The sequence below is a fragment of the Phyllostomus discolor genome, chromosome 11, assembly GCF_004126475.2.
Source record: "Phyllostomus discolor isolate MPI-MPIP mPhyDis1 chromosome 11, mPhyDis1.pri.v3, whole genome shotgun sequence".
Lineage (NCBI taxonomy): Eukaryota > Metazoa > Chordata > Mammalia > Chiroptera > Phyllostomidae > Phyllostomus > Phyllostomus discolor.
In genome coordinates this window covers 63,384,631-63,408,600 of record NC_040913.2, presented here as the reverse complement: position 1 = coordinate 63,408,600, position 23,970 = coordinate 63,384,631, and the positions used below count along the sequence as shown (strand labels likewise).

Below are 23,970 nucleotides of genomic sequence, written 5' to 3'. Positions count from 1 at the left end.
CTAAAATATTAGAAAGAGTAAAGCGTATAATTCTTTCTTAAAATGTTAGCAAACTATACTCTGGAAAAGTTTGGGTTAAATCTGATGAAGAAAGATGGGCAACCATAACTCAGATGAGGAATACATGATAAGTCTTCAGTATGAGAGCTAGGGTTAAAGCTGGGGAAAAAAGATTTACTAAGAAAATGGATAATACAGAGAAGAGGAGAAAGCTTTTAAGTTCTTTCTAGTTCTATACTTCTCACACCAATGAATATGCACTATTCATTTTTAGGTAGCATAATGAAATTAAAGAAGCAATGGGGTCTAGTGGAAGGCTTGCTTCTGACTGAAGTGGAGGAAGACTAACTAATATTTCAATCCCTACCTACTTTTTCCCTTTCTTCCTGGAATTTTTTGTTCTATTTTAATTTCTCTTTTGCTTCCTAAAGTGGAAGGACTTCTGAAAACAGCTGAAGATTAGCCTTCATAAAATTCAGGAATTAAACCATTCAAGAAGTTGATTGATTTAAATGAATGAAAACTTATATTTTCATAGAACAATAGCATCTGAAAAGATTGAAAAAAAACATCTGCAGAAAACTGTGGCAATGTTCAGGAGAGGAGAGAGATAGAAAATACAGAAAATCCAAACTTTCTCCAAATTCCCTTCATAGACTCTCAAACAACTGCTTTGTGACAAAATGCTACTTTATAAATGATATATGTGAGGTTTTTAAAAGAAATCTATTTATACCTCCTGTTAATATGTAAATTATCTGATACACTTCATATACAGGGTGGGGCAAAAGTAGGTTTACAGTTTTTTTGTGTGTAAAAACAATACAATAATTAATATGTAATAGCACAAGAAGAAACTATGTGTTTTATATACTCACAACTGTAAACATATTTTGCCCCACCCTATATGTTCTCTACCAAAAGAATGGCATGTTGAAAATGTCTCAACACATTTCAGTAAACTTGTTGTTCAAATCTATCACTATGGTGACATCAAAATACACTAAAATCAACAAGCATTATTTTTTCTCAACAATACACACACTTATCAGCTTTAGAGAATGTTTTGCCCTCTATAATGTTTGTGAGTTTGTTTATGTAGGAAGCTTCAAGTGTCCCTATTTTTCCTTCTCATGGCAAAAAAAAAAAAAAGAGTTAAAAGAGTAGATTACAGAAAGTAAAGTTTTCTGCATTAAAACACAATAATACCTAGTTGTTATCTCATCATGTCTATTTGCTCCTGGTTCTTATTTATTTATAACATTTTAAAGACAATGGGAAAAAATGTGGTAAATTTGATCCCAACCAAGACATCCAATTCTATGGATAGAAGAAATGAAAGCAAGTTTATATATGTGATGAAAATTTAGAAGTTGTATATAAAAAATAAAGACAATAAAAACAAGATAAAATGTTTCAAAATAATGAATTATAAAAGAAAATTTACAAATTTTAGTTATCTTTAAACAAGTCAATTTTTTCAGAGTTAACAAAATTTATGATTATCATTATTTATTTCTTTGATTTAATTTTAAATACTATCTCTGAAGAAAAATAACAAGAGACTACAGTGAATAAAAGGTTAAAATTCAATATAAAACTTATTTAAAAGTTTCAAAGCTTTGCTGTGAATATAAAATAAAAGTGCAATTAAAACAATAATATTTAATTGTGTAGAACAAATAAGCCATTGATTATTCTATTTAAAATCTGATGCTCAATGAATAATATAAACAATAATAAAAAGCACTTTTTTGAGAAAACTTATTGTTGTGTTCTTCTCTTTTCAAAAAAGCCAAATTATAAATAAACTATACACACATGGGAAAGCTAATATTTATCTGAAATAAGTTATTATGAAAGAATTTGGTTTTAACTCAAACTTTAATTCTGTTTACATCTTAATTTCTCTTTACTTGGAATCTCATAACAGAATCCTAAAAATAAAGTAAAACATATTGAGTATTGATTTTAATATCAATACCTGGAAACCAAAATTCTTCCATAGCAAATATTTGTATGATTCCTCTCGTTCCAGTGATATCAGTAACATAATAATATAAAGAGCAAGGTCAAAATATTTTAACCATTCATTTTAGGTAACTTGAAATTTGTCTCATCAATTAACTATTTTCTGACTTGACTCCAACTTTCCTGTCTATGACTTCTTCCCTTTTGCTCCTACGTAAATGTGAGATCATTTTTTTTTTACTTGTGAAAATAGCAGGTGGCGAATGTGGTATAGGTAAGAATGATGTGGGATCCAACTGCTGGGCTTCAAATCTTAATCCATCATTTTCCAGCTCTGTGATTTTAGGAAAATAAGAGAAACTTAATAGGGCTTTGCAGACTGGCGATAGAAAATTCATGAAGGTTCTTAGCATAGTGTCTCACATAAAAATCAAGCTCCTTTACAATAGAGTTAAAAAAAATCCAATTCAATAATGACTATATCTTAGTCTTAAGTAGAAGTGAGTGAATTTATGTATGGCTTTAGCCTCTGAGTTGTCTAGATTAATTTTAAATTAAAAGCGTTTTTGAACAGTGGCCATTAGACAGGCTCTGAAATCAGATCTTCCCCCTTAGAGCTTACATATTTATCACAACAGCCTTGGGGCATGCTCTTTGGCAGCACCTTTTCAACTTCCCAGGAAATCTAATCATGCTAATTCTGGCTCTCCCTCCACATTTGGGAAGTGGAACAAATTGTTTGATGGATGAATCTGGAAAGAGTGTCTCCGCAGCCAGGGCCTCCTTCTCCTTGGAGCGAGCCTTCCCACAGAGAGCAGTTTTCCTCTTCCTATGTACTGTAACCTTGTCTGGGAGCCCCCTCCCTTGGGAGGCCTGATCTGGTTTCTAGGTGCCTAGTTGGTAAAGCTACCTGATGATGGGACATAATTGTAAACCCTTTCAGCTGCTACAATCAGTGACATCCTTCAAAGTATCTCCTATCACTGATCAGCAGCAATATGGACTCCACCTTTTCTCTTTCATTATTTCTCAGATTGTCCAGAAACCACATAGTGCTATTTATCCAAGACACCCTAAAATATTCCAATATTAGACATAATGTCCATTGTCAGAAAAAGAAACATGTTCATAGAATGAAGTAATTTCCTCAAGGTCTCACTGGTTGTACACAGCAGATTTTGTTTTCAACATGAAATATATTTTATCTTCTTTTCTTTATGTGTTTATTTCTTTTATTGAGATATAATTTGCACAGCATAAAATCTACACTTTTAAAGTGTATAATTCTGTATTTTTTAGCATATTCACGTTTGTATAAAAATGTACTTTCAGAACATTTTCATCATATCCAAAGACCCACATCCATTAAGAGATATTCCTCATTACGTCTTCTCCCTACCCCTGAAAAACTCTAAATGCATTCTGTTTCCATGGATTTGACAATTCTAGACATTTCACATAAATGGTAACATATCATATGTGGACTTTTATTTCTTCCTCTGTTTACTTAATGTTTTTAATGTATACCCTCCTTGTAGCATGTGTTAGTATTCAGGAAATACTTTAAACAACAAAAAATCATTAGTTTTAACTTTAGAGAGAAGTAAATAGTTGAATTTCTTACTTTAGGAAATTTAGCCATCATGATAGTTATTGGAAACCTTACATACAGGTTTAGCTAACAATTTGGAGTGAGTTTAAAATATTATCTTTGATCCTGTGTTAAAAAGTATATCTAATTACTGAAGTAGTAGTGTTTAAAAAAAAACCAGATGGTTTTCATAAAAGTATGCTAAACTCATTATTGTCAACAAATATTTTTTGATAAATATATTGACATGTAGTTTCAATTTTCTAACTTTTAGTTGAGAGATAGATTTAATGTTGACTGTAAAATGACTGGTGATTAGAGAAGAAGACAAATGAGAATAACTAACTCAGCTGAGAACCAGGTCTATGGCTTAATCATTTTAGAAAGACGGCACTTACAGCTTACTGGAAAGGGCTGGGAGATCATGAATGATCTCTTCATAGGGCTCCTCTTGTGCTAAGGTAGGCACAGGTAAAGGCTCTTTCATTTTTTCTTCCCAGGCCATTTCAGCTTTTAGCAGCATTTCCTCGATAAATTCAGATGCAGCAATATCTACACAAAACATTAAATCAGAAAAAGGGGCTGATGAAATCAGAGTAAACTATTTACTTTCAATGAATCTGAAAATACTAAAATTTATCAGTATGTGGCAAAATAAAAACATTAAAATTTTTGGTAGAAATAAAATTATTGTACTGCCATTTAAAAAGATTCTATTTTTCACATTAGTGACATTTAATTACAAATGAAATGAAAAATATATAAAAATAATTTTCACTAAGTGATGAGTAAAATGTAAATCCTTGAGAAGCTAAGCTTGATGTCATTGTATTTTCAGTGAAATTCTTCCTTCATTTTGATGAATATGAAACAAAATGATAAAAATAGTTATACATTCAGAAAACATGTGCTATTATAAAACATGTAGTAAGCATTCTAAAACAATTTACTAAGTAAGTAGATGTACAAACAGATATTAAAACACTGGGTCTAACCTCTCAATCTGAAATATGAGTTATTATACAGTAATTACTTATAAATTACATATTAACAGTGACATCTGAACATATCTGGACAGCACTATAGATGGACACTAATCAACTTATTACACTTATTAACAAATGATACTGGAAATCAATAAATCCTGAAGAAAACTTCACATTAATAACAATTAGGAATCTAATGGAGGCAACTGCTCCTTTTTAACCCTCATAACTAAACTGCATGACTACCTTTGTCTATAAATTTGACTTATGTGGCTTTATTGCCTGGATATGGTAATTCAGCAACCTCAAGAAGGTATTCATGCCAGAATTTTATCATTTGCTTTAGGTTAAATCATAACCACATAATGAGTAGGAGACAGCTCAGCTTTCTTGCCTGGGGAGATTAGTTCTGCGCCACCTAACAGCTATACCCCAAATGACTTTAATTCCTCAGATAACTTTTATGTGTCCATTTCAAATTTAAGAAACACAAAATAGCAAGAATATAATATAGTACTGTAATAATTTTCATTTGCTCAGTCAAAATATGGGTGTCAAGTCCATTGTTCTCTGCATTATAGTTTCATCTGCTTCATTCTTCTTGCTCTTGAATAGAATGTCAGGATATCCTGCATTTACTTGAAACCTCTCACTGTATTATAGCTCATTATTCCTTGTGTATGAGAGAAGTATTTTCATTCAATCAACAAATGTTCACTCAAGGTCTACTATTGTCACATCGCTACGTCTCTCTTGAACAATATTGATGGTAGACATGGCATGCTAACTCGGGCAAAACTGTCAGAGTCATCATACACTAGGCCTGAGGTGACTAAGGTTTAGTCATTCCCTGGGGCTGTAGGACTGTCAATTACCCTGGATGTCCATTTTGGCACAGTTGACACTAGACCTAAAAGGTAAAAGAGTGACAGATGGGAGTCTGTGTAGTCCAGGGTCGATCATATTTTCCCTTCTCTGGGCAAGAAGCCAGGGATATGAACTTGAAAATATGATCTGTTAGAACTAGAGTAGAGTTAACAGAGAGCATGACTTATAGTTCATAATAAAAAAATTCATTCAAAAAATAGAAGAAAACTATTGATTTATATTTGCTCCTCTAATATTTACCATTAAACATGCTTTTGTTGTTCATGTTAAAATTACTATACTATCATTAATATAAGTCTGTTCTAAAGTTTGAATATCAAGTTATCATAGTTCTGTTTGTTAAATCATCAGTTTATTGTAGCAGAGATTAAAAAACTCCTGACAATGATACTGAATTACAATACAACAAGTAACACAGCAAACCCCTCATCCTATCTTAAACTAGAGGTTTATTAGGTAATCACACTCTCTCCCATAGTACATTAAATAAGAAATCTCAGGTTAGTAGTTAGAGCAACAAGAAGAACAAAGAGATATATAATATTCAGATCAATTACTACCTTCAAAATTTTATATTATTTTCTTACTTATTCTAGACTTTCTTCTTAGAATTTTTTAATATACCAAAATAATTTATGAATAGTACTTTTATTGTCAAATTTTCTAAAAGCAAAAAAAAATGTGGCATCCATTTTTAAAATACATATCTAAATATATATGAACACTGGTAAATAGAACTCTAGAAATGTTTAAAATATATTTATTAAAAATAAGTAAAATTAAATTAACATTTTCAAACTTTTAAATTATCTTTAGAACATTAGCCTCTATTTCTTGCAGTATAAATATCTGTTCAGAAAAATTCCATTACTGTTTAAAAATACCCTAATGAACAAGCATGTATTAGGTATGATGAGAAACTAGTTAAAATAAAAGCATGAAAATATTTTAAACTAATGACACTGCAGGAATCACTGGAAGTTTAAAGCCTGAATGGCAAACTGCAATGAAGCACACAGTAACCTATAAACTTAACTGCTCTCTAACATCCTCTTGTCCTGGAGCAGTGCATCTGAGTTTGTGAATCATGCTTGAAGCAGGGGTTTTCACAAAGCTTCTCAGGAGAAACTGACTCCCATTTCATAGCTATGCTCATATCAGATGAACAACTTACATAGGACAGGAAGGAAACAGTGACTGCTCAGTGGTCCCAGGACACTCACAACCTACCTGAGGCCTTCTCTTCATTGCAGTTCAGAAGGTTTGGATTTGCTTGGTGCATCAAAAGAATTTTCACCAGGTTTGTCTGAAACATGAAAGATAATTGAAATAGGGAATATCATGCTGGATACTGAAGATTGATCAGTAAATAACACACAGTCATGACCTCAATGGGCACTTAAGGTTGGAGAAATGAGAATGCATTAGCGTAAGCTACTATGCTAATGTTTCTTTCACTCTCCATTTCCTGTTCCTTTTTAAAAATGACAGACATATAAACAATTTCAGCAATTAATGTATTCAAATCAAACACTGCTTATCAAATGAGGGATAAACCACCGAGGATTTGCAAAAGCACATTTAGCGCTTCTCAGGCTTCCTGCAGGACATCTCTTCTTAAGAGGAAGCATACATCACAGTGTGTTTTGTTTTTTTAATTCAGCAATTAATTCAAGTCTCACTTATTGATACTGTCCGCCCATTATAGCATCGTGGACAATAAAGTCACATTGGAGAATTAGAAAAAAATCTCAAGTTACAAGAATTAAGCAACTTGAGATAGTAAATACATTTTTAAAGCATTATTATAAAATACATCATACATACAAAGTGTGTATATAATGTATATGTACCATTGAAAGAGCAATAATGAAATAAATTCCAGTGCACCCAAATGTTAAATGTCATTCATGGAAACTTTGTGAGTTCTTCCTAAAAAGTATCCCTCTTTTTATTTCCCAGAGTTCACCACCATCATGAATTTTGGATTAACCATACTATGGTTTCTTTATGCTTAGACCTTGCATATGGAAGTATCCCTAAACAACAAATTACTTAATTTCATCTGTTTGTGACATTTATAGAAATAAATTCTGGGGTACAAGGTCTGTCTGGAAAAAGTCCAGCCATTGTTAATATAACAAGAACAGTTTGTGTGAAATTGATGTAGCCAAGGAGAGTGGACTAGAATGCACATGAGTAAATAATGATGATTTCACTGTGCTAGTCACTGGGGATGGTAGACACCATTGAATGAGCATGTGTACTGTGTGGCCATCACATTCAAAATGCCTGAGTGAGTAAAGCAATGCATCTGCATCTAATTTTTCATTAAGCTTGAACATTACTCTGTGGAAACTATTCAGAAGGTTGAAGCTGTGGACAACTGGTGATCGGCAGCTTCATCACAACAATGTGCCCACTCATGCATCAAGTCTCATACAGAGTTTTTAGGCAAAACATTAAATCACCCAGGTGACTCAGCCCCCTGCCCTACAGCACATATTTAATGCCCTGTGACTTCTGGCTTTTCCCAAAACTAAAATCACCTTTGAAAGGGAAGAGATTTCATACTGCCGATCAGATTCAGCAAAATACAAAAGGGCAGCTAATGGCAATTGGGAGAACTGTTTGAGGTCCCAAGGTGCCTACTTTGAAGGGGACTGAGGCATCATTGTCCTATGTACAATATTTCTTCTATCTTGTATCTTCTTCAGTAAGTGTTTCTATTTTTCATATCACATGGCTGGATACCTTCTGGAGAGACCTTGATATGTTCTTCTGTGACTGACCATGGGAAACTGAAACTGTGTAAAGCAAACTACTGTAATCACCCAAACTATCAAAGGGTAAGGTGACTGACATTCTGTGTGTGTGTGTTCAAGAAAACACTACATGGCTAGGAGAAAATGTGTTTAATCCAAAATTTAAATTCACACAAATTATTGAATATAGACTCCATTCCATGGATAGTTATGGGGAGCTGTTCCACATGGCGTGGGATGGTAGTTCAGCCCCCACTCAGAAAGGCCAGTGGGGAGCAAGTTGGCACACAGGACCCACACCCATGGATAGGTTTTCCTGTGGGGAATCAGGCCTTGTACCTAGGCTGCTATGAGACTTGCTTTTGCTAAAACTCCCTCACCTTGAATTGAGGCAGCAAAAGCTTACTGTAACTTCCTAAAATCTGTGCTAAACCTCCCAAGTATGAAGTATAACCATTTCAACCACTTTTCCCCCAATCTGTAGCATCCTCCTCTTTGAAGTAATTAGCAACATTCTTTCCTTTGTTATCTGTAAAAGGTAATCACCTACAGTGAATCTGTGCATAGTAAATGAGGACCATCCTCAATGTAATGAACCCAGAAAAGCAATAAAAGCCTGTCCAGGTAGGGGCTGGTCTCTCTCTCTCTCACTCAGAGAGCTGCCATGCCATCCCTTATTCTCCACAGGACTTCTGTAGTCTGTGTGTATTTGTTCACTGTGGCCACACCACACGGATCCTGGTGGCCAGGGTCTGCATCAGATAGTTGCATTTCAGCTTGAATAAAATTTAGCAAAATTAATCCTTGATATTTTGTTAAATTACCTCTTTAAAAAGTTTAAAAGACAGCAAAGAGTTTGGAGATGGTCAAATTCCTATTTCAGAAGCTAAAAGAGATTGTTTCACTTAATTTAATAGAGAAAAGTTATGATGTTAAAGGTCTCCAGGAAATTCAAAATTTGTATATCCCACACTCTTTGGTACATACTCAACATTATAATGAGTAAATGCCTCTAACTCAGAGCCATCTGAAGAATTTCTAATCTAAAATATAAAACTGTCAAGTAAATCCTTAATGTTAACTATTTTTAATCCAACTGTGACTTCTTGTTAAGCAAATAGTTCTGCCTTTATCCCTCAAAAAACCTGCTTTCTACATGTACTCTGCACAAGTGTCCTGTTTCTTTTTAGAAACATTCCTCCTCTACTTTCATGCAGTAGCTTCATTCTCCCATATCCATTCCACTTCAGACTCCTCTGATAAACTCTTTATAGTATAGTTTGATATTGCCCATAAAATTAGCTTAAGGTTAAACTCCCTTTCCATTTGCAAGATTTCTTTAGTAATCTATCACAAGTCTCTATTTCCAGACCTACCTAACCAATACCTTACACATGCCCAAGTATCTGCTGGAGATCTGTGAAAGGACTTCTCCCATTGGCCAATCAGTCTTATGCTGCATGCTCACTTGTCTGTTCTTCATACATTTGTTCTATGATCCACCACTGAGAAAGACAAGCATCTGCTAAACTAGGACATTCATTAATTTTTTCATTAATAAATGGAAACTGAGTACTCTGTCCAGCCCTGTGCTGATAAAGAAATACATGCTATGTCTCAACCTGGTTCTCACAAACGAGGGGGGTAATATGAACAAATGAGACAATTCCAACACATTGTGATAAGTGACTTGATATCAAATGTACAAGGTGCTATATGGGGTGCATGAAGATAGCCTTTGCACTGGAATTTAGGAAATTAGAAAGGACAGCTAGTAGAGTAACATCCCAGTATAGTCCAGCAAGGTTAAGTAAGATTTGGCTACCTAACACTTTCAAGAAGAGCAAAGAACATGGACATGATGACATTTGACTACATCCTCTGACCTTGGTGGATGGAAGCAGGAGAACTAGAGCTGGAAACTTAAGCAGAAACCCAGAAACATGGCTCATAAGCTATGTTATAGAGTGGGCACTTCATATCAACAGCAATGGAAAAAATGTTGTGTTGAAATAGTTTGATTATTTTTAAATTTAAAATGGAGTCGGGGAGGGGCAGGGAGCTTTGTTAAAAATTTGTCAGGTTAATTCTTATGCAGACATGCTAAAGGACTGTATGAAGGCATAGGCAGTGAAAGCATGCATGTTAATTGGTCATGATTATAGCTCAAACAGCTCAAGTCCATTTACTAAGTAAGAGGTTTTGGGTTCAGTGGCTTATTAGATATGGGCGAGGAGAGGTAGGAAAAGAATAATGCCTAGGAAATGATAAAACAAAGAAGGGGCAACAGACTGGACATGGGAAAAAGAAGATAATTCTCTTTGTACACAAGCTGAGTTTGAAGGCAGGTTGATAGGGATTACCCCTTGGCAGTGGTCCTCTTGGGTCTGGGACTTGGGAGAGAAATGAGAGGTGGTAAGGCTTTGAGGATCTTGAGCATGCAAAGCATTTGAAGCTGTAGGAGAGGAGACTTCTAAAGACATGTAAATATTAAGAAGAGAGAGAACCTAGGATAGAGTACTGATTTTATCAACATGGTATGCTCAGAGGGATAGGAGAAAACCAGACAATGTTCTTATTGACTTCCAAAGCAAAGAAAAAATATCTGAAAAAAACTTTAATATATTTCATTTCTTATGTACAAAATGTATTTGAGAATATAAATGACTCATTTGAACATCAAGATATACAAGTTATTTAATACAAAATACTTTTGAAGAAAAGGATATTAACATTTCAGCATCTGTACAACTATTTTATTCTTTTCGGTTGTAGTATTACCAGTGCTATTATAAACACTAAAATAAGTACAAGGCTAGAATCAAATTTTATCTTATGTACAACTCATGAAAGAGCTATTGCTCACATAACTTATTTAGTTCTCAGTTTTAGAGGAGAACAGACATTTCTTTTTTTCTCAATGGCAAAGTAAATGTATTTATTAAAGGAAGTTTTAAAATATATATGTCATCCCAGTATAAATGTCAGTAACAAATACTGTAAATAATGTTATAATTTTTAAACTACCTTCTCCATAAAGGTATTTATATTCATAAAACATTTATAAGAAAGTGAAATTGCTGTGAATGTCTCTAAAAATGCCATTAGTCTTTCTAAAATGTTAGCGTTTATCAAGTTTTTTCTGAACCGAGATGCATTTATTTATAGTAAATGTCTTTAGAGAGTTATAAATCTCCCTTGTGTATATATATTGATACCCCAATAAAACCTGTTTCTAAACTATCATTTCCAAAATGAATATCAAGTGGTATTTTGTGGGTAAACAAATTCTAGATATCATATGGTATATTCTTGACAAAATAATACAGATACAATTTACTGAAAGTGTTCTATTAACATAAATCTTTTAGTTATTTTTGTAGCTTGAACTGAGGAAAAATATTTTAGTTCCAGTGTCATATATTTTAACAGAAAGTCTTCACTCTACCTCTCAGCATTACAACTTTGCTTCTAGTTCCTGGTTGATTGATTTGCCCATTCAATTCCTTCAGTCTCTCTGCTGGACACAGGAATGGCACAGTGGGCCGCACAAAAATGTCTCTGCTGTTTTAAAGCTTAAATTCTGGTGGAGATCCAATTTCAGTAAGTTTAATGGAGCAAAATGGAAAAGACATACATAGCCTTCATATCCTATCCTTTCTACCAAAATAAATAAGGATTTAGAAAATACTGAATTAATGTTAGTCATTTTCTAGAGAAGCAGAGGATAAAGGTGAAATTACTTTTAAAATATGTCTCATTTCTGGAAAACATTATGTTGGACATCTGTCCATACAAATCTAGCAACTGGATTAATTGGCTAGGACACATACTCTTTGATGCTTCAGTGATGCATTTGTCTTCATTATTCTCAATAATCTTCTGAGCAATGTAGAAATTCCCCTCCGAACAGATGTGTTGATGGTTCTCATTATTTGAAGACCGTGGGGCTAGGCTTTATGGAAGAAGTATCAAAGCTTGTTAGGTTCACACAGGCAGTGAGTGGTAGCTGGTACTCAGAGCCAGTGAGGAGGCCAAGGAAGTTCTCAAGACAAAGCTGGCTTAATCATTCCATTGGGCAGAATAAAATATAGGTGTATTTGTGTGGTGACAGTGACTGGGAAATAAAAGTAAATGCGAATTTAAAAAGAGAGAGAGAAATAATGGTTTCTAAAATTTAGGGTCAAATATTTTGCACATGGGTTTGAAAAAACATAAAGCAACTGGAACGTTTCTTAATTCACGTAACATTAATAAGTGACGAGTGTTGGAAATGTAGCTGGCACACTAGAGATGTAGTACCAAAAACATGAATCTTAACTACTCTGCATCTTGCAAAGCCAATGCACCTTTTGAATCATATTTCCCTTGTTAAGTTCATGCCTGTGTTTCATGGGTATGTTTCTCTGGGCTGAAAATGCAAATTTAGAAAACCCAAAGTTTGGCAAAATCTTACCATTTGCAATAGCATAGATGTACCTAGAGGGAACACTTAATGAAATTGGTCATACAAAGACAAATACCATATGATTTCACACTTATCAAAATCTAAAGAACAATATAAATGAACAAACAAAACAGAAACAGACTTATAGGTACAGAGAACAGACTGATGGTTGCCAGAAGGGACAGGGGTTGAATGACTTGGTGAAGAGATCAGTAATTATGAAATAGCCGTGGGAATGTAAAGCACAGCATAGGACATACAGGAAATAATATTGTAATAATTATGTACAGTGCCAGCTGGGTGCTGAAAATGTCAGAAGGAACACTTTATAAAGTATTATTGTCTAACCACTATGCTATACACCTGAAACTAATACAAAATAATATTGAATGTAAAGTGTAATTGAGAAAAAAAACCCTGAAGTTTGGGAAGTTTTTCGAATGTTACAGGTAAATAGGGTGAGAATGCTGATATCCACATATTCTCTGTGTCTTACTAATCACTAATTCTGCTGTCTGATGACTTTTGTGTGACAGGAAGTTTCAGGAAGCTTTAATAAGGAAGTAGCAATTGAACTGAGCCTACGTTTCTTATATCACTCTGTGGCATGGCCAGTATCACATTTGGCCTCATATATGTTAACCATTAAATACTTTTTTATTGTTAAAAGTAATGGTGTAAAATAACATTGAAAAATCTACTTTTATCACTAAAACCAGTTGAAAACAGTTTTACTACATAGCTTGTTTTATTAATTTAATATATTCCTTAATCTTTTGGTGTGATTATATAAAATATCTCTCCAACACACACATTTTTTCTGAATGTGATTTTGTCTTTTTACACTTACTACATTAAAAATGTATTTTTTAGATAAAAGTTTCTACTTTTGCAGAGTAGGGTTTCTTATCAACCCCCCTAAAAGGACTATGGCTTATTTTCATGGAGGAATTTAGGCCTCTGAAATTGTAGGTGTGCTTGATTATGTCTCTGAATTTCTGGGAAAATCATCAGTAGCTTCATCTGATTATCTGAGGGACAAAATTTGTGATTGTCATTACTTCTTTCTTCCTTAATAATATAGCATCTAGAATAGAATGGAATATGGAATGGAAATATCTAGATGATTCTTGTAAATGTGAGTCAGGAAAAAAATGGTCACATTTAGGCATGCCCAACATTCAGAATAAAAAATAGCAATAATAAAAATTTTTGTAAATGCATATTAATTTCTACTCTGCCTCCACAGGTGGGTTTCAGGTTGAAAATAACCATAGTTAATTTCTTTTCATCACACTTGATGAAATTTTACAAGGATTTCAGAAATAAGTAGTTTTCAGAAGAAAAAAAAGTTATTTTAAAACACACCCATTTATTTAGACTGATTTCCTCTTGGTCCTACCTGCCAATTACACCAATAAACCCAGGAAATAACACCCAACCAAGAATGAATTCTGAAAAGTAGAACTGGCTAAGGACCCCAAGAACAGAAGAATCACAGAGAGGCATGGAAACCTATGTCCTCACACCCAGAAGAAGAAGGCATCTCCAGATCCAGTGTTCCCCACTCCCAACCTAGCAACAAAAAGGGCCCCAGATAGATACATCCCTCTTCCATACACACCATGTCCCTCTGATAATATTAGACGAGTCCAACATCATGTTTCCACTAACATTAAGTGCCAAAACAGGCAATTTCCTTCCACTGAGCTTAATATTCCCCTCCACCACAAGAGATGAGAGAGGCTAGGAGGGGTCAATTGGAAGAAGGGGCATGCCCCAACTGGCCTGAAGCCCTGAAAGTCTTTTTGACCCCATGGAGATTCCCCTACCCAACAAGAGACAAGGGGTAGCCTGCCATGGAGAAACCCATTTCACCTGCAGGGGGCACCAGCAGGAACCAGTGGTAGCTTCCAGGGCAGAAGATAAGCCAAGCATTCCTAAAGAGCACCTCAATGGGTCTGGAAACGAAACTTTCATTAGAATCACTAGCCCATTCAAGTAGACCAGAACTTAGATGTTAAACCTAAACAAGCTGACTGCTGGCTAAAAGAGAAGATTATATAAAACCAAGATTCTCTTCACATAATAACTAAAATGTCTAAGATAAAAATCACTCATCATATCAAGATCAGAAGACTACACCTTGAATGAGAAAAAATGATTAACTGACATCAATAGCAAGATGAATCCTGCTAGAATTATTTGATAATGATTTTAAAGCAGCATCATGAGAATGCCTCAACAAGCAGCTAGAAATTCTCTTGAAACAACAACAAAATAATAAAAGTCTCCTTCAAAACATAGATGTTATAAGAAAGGGCCAAATGTACATCATAGAACTTAAAAATAGAAAACTATGCCAATTTATACCAGATATTTCATTGGACCTTCAGCCAAATAAAACAAAAACCACACACTGGGTTCTGATAAAAACTGTTAAATTTCTAATAAGAGAAATAGTGACATGTATAGTCTAGAATATGTTTTAAAAAAACAACTTTAAAATCTAGTCCTAGTCCCCCAGAGTTTATTGCCACAGAAAAGTGGTTAAAAGATACCAATTTTTTTTTAATGGTATTGACTCAAAATCTAAAATTCCAATCAAAAATGAAACACTGGGTAAAATGAAAGCCTTGATTCATTGAAGGTGGGGTAGTGTTCTGTTGGGGACCACCCTGCCTGGTATCAGAAGCTATAACCCCCTCCAAGGCTAAGGCTGAGGGAGTAACCTTGGACCCTAAGCCAGCAAGGAGACAAAAGCTTATCTCCCTGGCAGGAGTACGGCTTCTGCTGCTTCATTCATAACTGAACCCCAATGCTTGGTCAGTGAGCCAATGACAGGTAAGATTCCCTAAGGGGGGAACGACCTAAGACAGGCATGATCATGTGGGGGGCCCCCATGAAAGGATATTGGGGGCTACCACAAAAGGGGGGTGATGGACCCTTACCCCTCAGCTTTGACATAGCCTGAATCCTCATCATCTGGGAGAAAATCTCCTTATATCTTGGTTGCCTTAGTTCCCTTGCTCCATCTAAGCCTGAAACAATGACAGGGTGGTGCTGCTCTGTGCTGAAAAGGGCGGGTTTCCCAGGTGATCAGGCCTAAGAAAGAATATGTAAAATCCTGTGAAACCTGCTTTGTTTAGAATGCTCTCAGTTGAATGATAAGGGTCCAAGGAAGAAGTAAGTTTGTTCCTCAAAGTTTTACAGCTCTTTGACCCTGACTCAAAATAGGCCCTCAGACTTCCTTGTTATCTATTGTTTGATCCTTACTTCCTAGCAATGAGTAATGAGCTTTACCTGAATTCTTATGCAAGTGAAACCAATAAAAAGCCTCTCTGGAGGGGGAACAAGGCACTCTCCCCACCAGAGAGCGTGGCCATTTCGTTCCTATTTCCCCACAGGACTTGGTTGTCTCTGTGTATGTTTTCCTCGTGTGTTGACAAGTCATCCACAGCATTCCTCGGTCACTGCTGGATGGTGATCGCTTCAGTGTTCTGCCACATTTTACCAAACTATCCCTCACTTCCAGATTTAGCTCCTTCCAGAAGCAATCCTGACTATAGTGGGCACATTTGGATAACATACTGATTACCAATTCTTCAGCATAGGCCAATAGTTTGTGTTCTAAAAACAGTACTGTCTTATATGTTTGCTCCTCTGTTTTTAACTAATTAGAAAACCTCTCGCCCATATATTTAAAGCGGCTATTGTGCTAGAGATGGAATGCTGAGGAGTACTGAGATATTAATCCCCCAACACTCTTGTAATCTATGGGGTCTAGGGACCCTATTCCCCTGAGGCTGATGACTTCAGCTACCGGCAGCCTCAACCTCTTAACCTATCCATTCACTTAGACACACACTCACTTGCTAAAAGTGCAGTTTGAGGTCTGTTAAAAATATTTACTAAATGGCTACATCTTTTTCTACAGAAAGTGTTGTCAAAGGAAACAATCTTTTTTATTCAGTTGAAGACTTTCCCAAGCAAAGAGCTTTTCCTAAAATACTTGAAAGACAAATGCTTTCAATTTTTCAACCATTGCACTAGTTAAATTTTATGATAAATATCTTGCATATCAGTTAGTTCTAACTTCCAAATTCAATGAGTGTGCTTGCTACCCAAACTAATGTTTGGAAATCAACAAGTTTAATTTAAATCTCCATATATGTGTAAAACTGAGTTATTTTCCATACCATTACTACTAAGACTTTCTCTAATAGAATATACATATTTTTATAAATTGATTTTGAAATTAATAAATTATCAATACTGCTATCACATTCACCTATGTAAATCATTTAAAAGTTAGAATTTGTTCCTTCTTCATGATATAATGGTACCTAGTGAAAATTCATTTGTACAATAGTAGCTCAAGATGTATTAGCTACTTCCCAAAATCAATTCAGAGAAAGAATTCCACTACCCATCCTTCATTCTTCAAAGTGAAGTATAATTTATAGAGAAAAATAAAATATAAAATATAATTTTACTTTATATCTATTAACTGTAGAAAACAGAATTATTATACTCAAATAGTAAGCTTGTAAGGACTATATAATATTCAAAAATTTACATTAAGCCAATTTTATAAAGAATATTTATAAGTTTTGATTATTTCCCCAATGATGCTGAGCATAATACACAATATGCAGAGTCCCAAGGAATGTATGTTAATATGTATCCTTCTAAAAGAAAGTTTTCTTTCAATCATAAAACCATGTTTAGTAAGATGATGCCATTAAAAGTTGAATAACATAGTGATTAGTACATAAAATAAAATAAAAACAATATAAAATGACACACTAATTATAAAATAATTAAAAAATAATTCTGGAAATTATTTACCTGGCCATACTTTGCCGCCAAGTGAAGTGGGGTCCAGTACTGATTATCCACTACATTGAGGTCCCCGCCATGTTCCAGGAGCAGAGACACCACCTCCTTGTAGCCACTGGCACATGCCATATGTAACTGCAACAAAGAGGTATTTTCTTATTTATCTTTAAAAAGTAGCAATATCAACACAGTTTACTTTGTGCTTTAAAGGGCGCTATTTAATAAAGTATTGAAACTAAAGCACAGAGACCTTAATAAAAGGAACAGACACATAATTTTATTTATTTGGGACAAGCGGATGTCTTCATTCTTTGAAAAAGGCCTACAGGTTAATTATATGTTATTCTCCTTCTGACTCTGACCATGTGCACTTTTTCATGTAATTCCTATTTCCCTCTCTAATGTCCCCTCTACTATAATATTAACACTTCTAAATATAAAATATAATAATTCAATATTTTACCACCACTTACCCAAAAGTTAAACATGTACTGATTAGCTCTAAAATTCCAGCACTCTTTTTGGTATTATAGGAGAGGGATTCAAAGGTACAAATGAGAACAGAAAATGTGATCACTGCTATGCTTATATACACATAAAAGGGACAAGAACACCAAAAACAATGAATTAATCCTGACAAGCTGTAAAATGGTTGTGTAGTTATCATTTTAACATTCTCGCAACTTAGCTTCTTAATCCAAACTGAAGTTCAGAAATGAAGCCTCAGGAACTACAGTGATGAGATCAGGGTTTGGAGAATCACTAAATTTTTCAGATACAGTAACTCCTGCTTCTAAGGTAGCAGCCTTTATTTGTAAGTAAACTATTGTCAAATCCAATTGATTTTACAATTATAACAAAAGAAAATTATTAAAAAATTATAAGAAAAAGATAAAGCTAATTTAAAATAGTAAAAACAATGACTTCTAGATATTGTAGCATGGAATTTTTTATTTGCCTATATATTTTTGTTACAAAAATAAAATTACAGTAAAGTCAAAGGGTAATCTTTTCATATGTCTATTGGCAATCTGTATGTCCCCTTTGAAGAAGTGTCTATTCAGGTCATTTGCCCATTTTTTAGTTGAATTGTTTGTTTTTTGGTGTTGAGTTTCATAAGTTCTTTATAAATTTTGGATATTATCCCCTTATCATATGTATTGGCAAATGTATTCTCCCATTCTGTGGGTTATCTTTTTATTTGGATGATGGTTTCCTTTGCTGTGCAAAAACTTTTTAGTTTGATTTGTCTCATTGTTTATTTTTTCTTTTGTTTCTCTTGCCTGAACAGATATATCAGATAATATATTGCTATGAGCAATGTCCAAGATTTTAATGCCTATGTTTTCTTCTAGGATTTTCATGGTTTCAGGTCTAACATTAAAGTCTTTAATTCATTTTGAATTTATTCTTCAGAAAAATGCAAATTAAAACCACAGTGAGATACCATCCCATACCAGTCAAAATGGCTATCATCAATAATTCAACAAACAAGTACTGGTGAGGATATGGAGAAAGGAGAACCCTTTTGCACTGTTGGTGTGAATGCTGATTGGTGCAGCCACTGTGGAAAGCAGTATGCAGATACCTCGAAAAATTAAAAATGGATCTGCTGTTTGATCCAGTGATCCCACTTCTGGGAATTAATACAAAGAAATCCAAAACACTAATTTGAAAGAACATAAGCACCTCTATGTTCATGGTAACATTATTTACAATCACCAAGATATAGAAGCTGCTCAAGTGTCTATCAGTAGATGAGTGGATAAAACAACTATGGGACATTTACACAATGGAGTACTACTTGTTTGGAAAAAAGAAGAAAATTTTACCCTTTGCTACAGCATGGATAGACCTGGAGAACATCACTCTAAATGAAATGAGCCAGTCAGAGAAAGAGAAATACCTCATAATTTCAGCCATATGTGGAATCTAATGAACAAACTGAACTAACATGCAAAATAGAGACAGACTCATAAATAGAGAGTAGGCTGACAGCTCTCAGGGGTGGTGGGGGAGGTTAGGGGATGATGGATTTGAGCAAAAAGGAAAAAAGACTCATGGACATGGACAACAGTGTGGCAGTTGTGGGGGAGGGAGGATAAGAGGGATAAACAGTAATGGAAAACATACAACAAAAATAAATATATATATTGATAAAATTCAGCAAAATCATTTGCTTATCTACATTTGGAGTTAATAATACTCTTCAATCTATAATGATACTTATATGTTTATTTCTTGTACTTCCAAGTACATTATAGCAACAAATAAATTCACCTAATTTAAGACATAAACATTAAGAGGTTAAGTTTTACATCAATTTTCCCTTTCTTTGTTATATACATAATCCATGTCATTATATTCTAACAACCCAAGAATAATATATCCACAGGTATTTTAGTGAAATATAATTTTATACTTGTTCTCATGGGGAACTAATCTCTCAACTGCTTCTAATATTTTTCTATATTATTTGAATCAATTATTTGAGTCAATGATTGGCAGGTTACTCTGCACTGTATGCCCTAACCTCTGGGTCTCAGCAGATTTTCCTCTTTATAGAATTAAACTGCATTAAGAATATTCCATTAGTCGATTAGCGCCTGTTACAAAGGATGTCAAGTTCATAGGATCAACCCTTTTATGAATATATTTGCTTTCTATTCATAAAAATAAGGTTCTACCATTTAGATCTTAGCCCACCTCTCAGCCAGCCATCTCATGCACTGCTCACAAGGAGACCACTAGAAAGAAAACAGGCGTGATTCACTTAGTAGAAAAGTCATCCAAAGCATGAACTACCAGTGACATCCACGGTGGTGAGAAAATTTAATCATAGGCAATCTCAAAACAAAAACAAAAACAAGAAAAATTGAGTAAATTTTTTCAAATCATCGTATCAAAATATCTGGACATTATAGTCTTTATACTGATTCTATGGACAATCAACATCTGAATTCATAAACAAGGCAATAGACCCCACAGGGAATAGTTTCTCAATTCTGAGGTTAGGCTTACAGTTAAAAAACTAAAATTAAAAAATGTCTATTTTCTGAAATAGAAAAGAAATTTATAGCCCTACCTTGTCTAAACTATGCCAGGAAGATACCAGGTACCAAAATGTGGAAGAGTTTATCACTAAGCTGTACTAGAATGTTCCTCTCCTGCTATTCAATGAGGTCTTATGAGAAGCAGCGGTGAGTGTTGGTTCTGTAGAGAACTAGCAGCAGTTATTTAGACGTACAATTCTCATAGGAAAGTATTCCAAGTTGGAAATCACATATTTAGTTACAATGCAGGACAAGATGTTAGAGTCATTTTACGAACACTAAGCATGAACATAAATAACTTCCCTTATTCTGCACAACTTGTGATACAGGCACCACACTAATTTTGAAGCTGGAGAAGTTGTGGATTAGGTCATTTGGGTAACTGGTCCAGGGAAGCAGGGCCACTGTGGTCTGAAACCAGTTTCCTCTGCACTCTCCAGCTCTGATATTTTGAAGTACCAAAGGGGAGTGGACATCCAAGTTGGCCAAGCTACAAAAATAACACTGCAATATTTAAGCTCCCAACAAACCTTACATTCATCCCATAATTTATTTGTTTTAATACACAGTTTGTCTTCTCCCTGTAACCAATCCCTCTCCCACATACTAAACATGTATTAAAATGTTTGTCTCTAGAAGATGCATACTATTTAAATACTTGCTTCAGTTTCCTCTTGGCACACCACCCATGTAGGCACAGTCCTGTTTGTTAAGTTTCTGGGCTTTTTGCATTATTTGCAAAACCACCACCAGATCTCAGCATTTTTCAGATATGAAAACAAAGGAGAGTCTCAGATTCTAGTGAGAAGTCTGAAGTCCACCCAGCCAGGATCCTCTCTAACGCTCTAACACTGTCTCCCCTCTCACAGGCAGAGCAACAGGCCTAGATGAAGCCAGAGAACAAGGCCATGAGTCCATTTTATTTATCATCCCATATAACAATCCAATTTTTTACTGCATCAGATCAAAGCTTTTTTTAAAATCCTAAATTTTTAGCAAATTTTTCAGTGATAAATACAGGCAGCACAGCCATATTATTATCAGAAGAAATTAAATTGTCATGTCACGTCACTCTCATAGCAGATATCTCAAAATATCACCCATTTTGAACTCTATTGTAAAATCATGATAATTATTAGAATCATTATGTAGTGTATGAATTAATAAAAAAGTATAATCATTACATATCACAAACCTAATTTCAATATTATGATTACTACTGTATGTAAATATAACTGTCTTTCTTTGAAATTCTATGCACCATTTTTATTACATAAAAACATTATATTAACAAAAGATTCACAGGCTATACAACATGGTTAAAGGGGATATGGCACTATAAAGATCAATGAGCCTGGACTTAATGCAAGTTGGGAGTTTTCCTTATTACATGGGCCCAGACATTCTAATCTCTAAATTGAGACTGTTTTGTGACATAAAGTAACCATAAAATCTGTATTCCATATGAATGACCAGAAAACTTATGGCATTGGCTATGTCTTCATCCAGAAGAAAAGGATGAACCAGCACTCCCAAAATAACAAAGAGACAAAATAAGGTTGCTTGATATTTACATTTCATGAATAATTATTTTCCAAAAATCCATATATCTCAAGGCCAGATGTGATAGACCAAATTCCGTGATAAAACAGTAAAGAACCAGCATCATTGTGACATATGTGCTAATTAATGTAATAGTATATTTCCAAGAGCACATATACACTCAAACTCAGGAACTAATTTTCATATGCTCTATAGTATGGCTGGTTTTGCATTTTATCCTTTTCTAAGGCTTCTGTTTTCTTTTCAGAAGAATATTAATGCAAATTTAGAGATCTTTTAAAGGAACTATAATATATTTGGTTATTTCATTTTGTATCCTAAAAAAGGAGGAAAACATACCAGAAAAACCATCTTACTAGAAATTTATTTCCATTGAACCTTTTGTCAATAATTTCATCTCCTTTGCACAACAATTAAACCATGTGGGAAATCATGCCTAATTCTGAACTACAACTGACATTCCAACTCAATATAGAAATTGATCTAATAACAAAAGCATCCTTTGTTATAACCAACAATTGATAGGAATGTGCAATATACATATGCCTTACAGAAAGGCAACTTCAGAGATGCAGTCATTAACATAATAGACTAACCAATTTAGACCTAAGAATCAAACTAAACTGTCACTTGCTAAATACTCTGCTCTCCAAGGGATGACTTTCTAGCTTTTCATTCATTGCTACTCTCCTTGTAAAAAGCTCAAAGATGAGCACTCCAAGGCTGTGATTACAGAACAATTATTAGCAACATGTATAACCCTCTATTCAATAAAGTCACAAGGAATGTCAAAATTGAAGATGTTTTAAAATCAGAGCAATGTATTACCCAAACCAAAGCAATTGATTATTTCAATAGCTTTTCTTTTGCTCAACAGTGACTAAAGCATGTACATTAGTGTTATTTAACAGTGATTTTTTAAAAAAATATTTAAGTTGTAATATCTTCTGCTAAACAAAGAAAAGAAGGCTAGGTTGGATTTCTACTATATGTTCAGGATTAGTGCAATACATGTGTTAAATGAACTATTAATCACACAGCCCAGTCTAAGCTGGATTTTGACCCCACTACTACACTAAAATTATCCTAGAAGAGAAGACCAAAGACCTCCATGTTATAGAACCCAGTAGCCAATTTTCCATCTCCATTTACTTGACTATTTTCAGCAGTATTTAATAGTCTCTCATATCTTCCTCATTGTCATACTTTCTTCACTTGGCCCTCAGGATATCTCATTCTCTTGGTTTTCCTCCTATTTTTGGAGTTATTCTTTCATCTCATTTCTGGATTTTCCTCTTTTTTGTTAAGCTCCAAGTTGTAGGCCCAAATCCTCTCTCCTTCTGTATCAAATTCATGATTTCATTCAGAGTCAGGGGTTTTCAGGATCACATGTAGGCTAATGTTCCCAAACTTGTTTCTTCAATCTAGACATTTCCTGAATTTCAGACTGCAACATCCAACCACAAACTCGACATCTCCATGAAAGTGGCTAAGAGGTGCTTTCTAATTTCATATTTCTGGACTGTGATCTTTCCTGCTCTAAGCCTTCTCTACCTCATTTGATGCCAACTCCTTCACTCCAATTGTTCAAGCTAAAAATACTTAGAGTCATTTTGAAGTCTTTTCTTTCTGTCATACTACATTTCCATCAGACAATTCCAATGGATCTTCCTTTATTTTAGAATGAAATCAGGCACTTCTTACCACCTCAACTTCTACCATCTTTGGCTGTACACCATTATTTTTCTAAATTACTGGAAAAGCCTCCTGATTGAACTCTCAGCTTCACTCTTTTCTTTTTACAGACCATCCTTAACATAGCAGTCAGAGTTACCGATCTTTTTAGAACTGAAGTAAAATCATG

At 34.4% G+C, this 23,970-nt stretch overlaps 1 protein-coding gene across 4 annotated transcripts in view; it reads right to left on the bottom strand.

Annotated features, from left to right (window-relative positions):
* Positions 1-23,970, bottom strand: part of MYO16 (myosin XVI) — a 595,311-nt gene that overhangs the window by 348,518 nt on the left and 222,823 nt on the right. For all 4 annotated transcript variants that reach the window (XM_036011451.1, XM_036011450.1, XM_036011452.1 and 1 more), the window contains 3 exons: positions 17,500-17,625; positions 6,667-6,742; positions 3,961-4,114 (listed from right to left, as the gene is read on the bottom strand). In XM_036011451.1, coding sequence (XP_035867344.1) covers positions 3,961-4,114; positions 6,667-6,742; positions 17,500-17,625 — 356 coding nt within the window. The remainder of the gene's footprint in view (positions 1-3,960; positions 4,115-6,666; positions 6,743-17,499; positions 17,626-23,970) is intronic.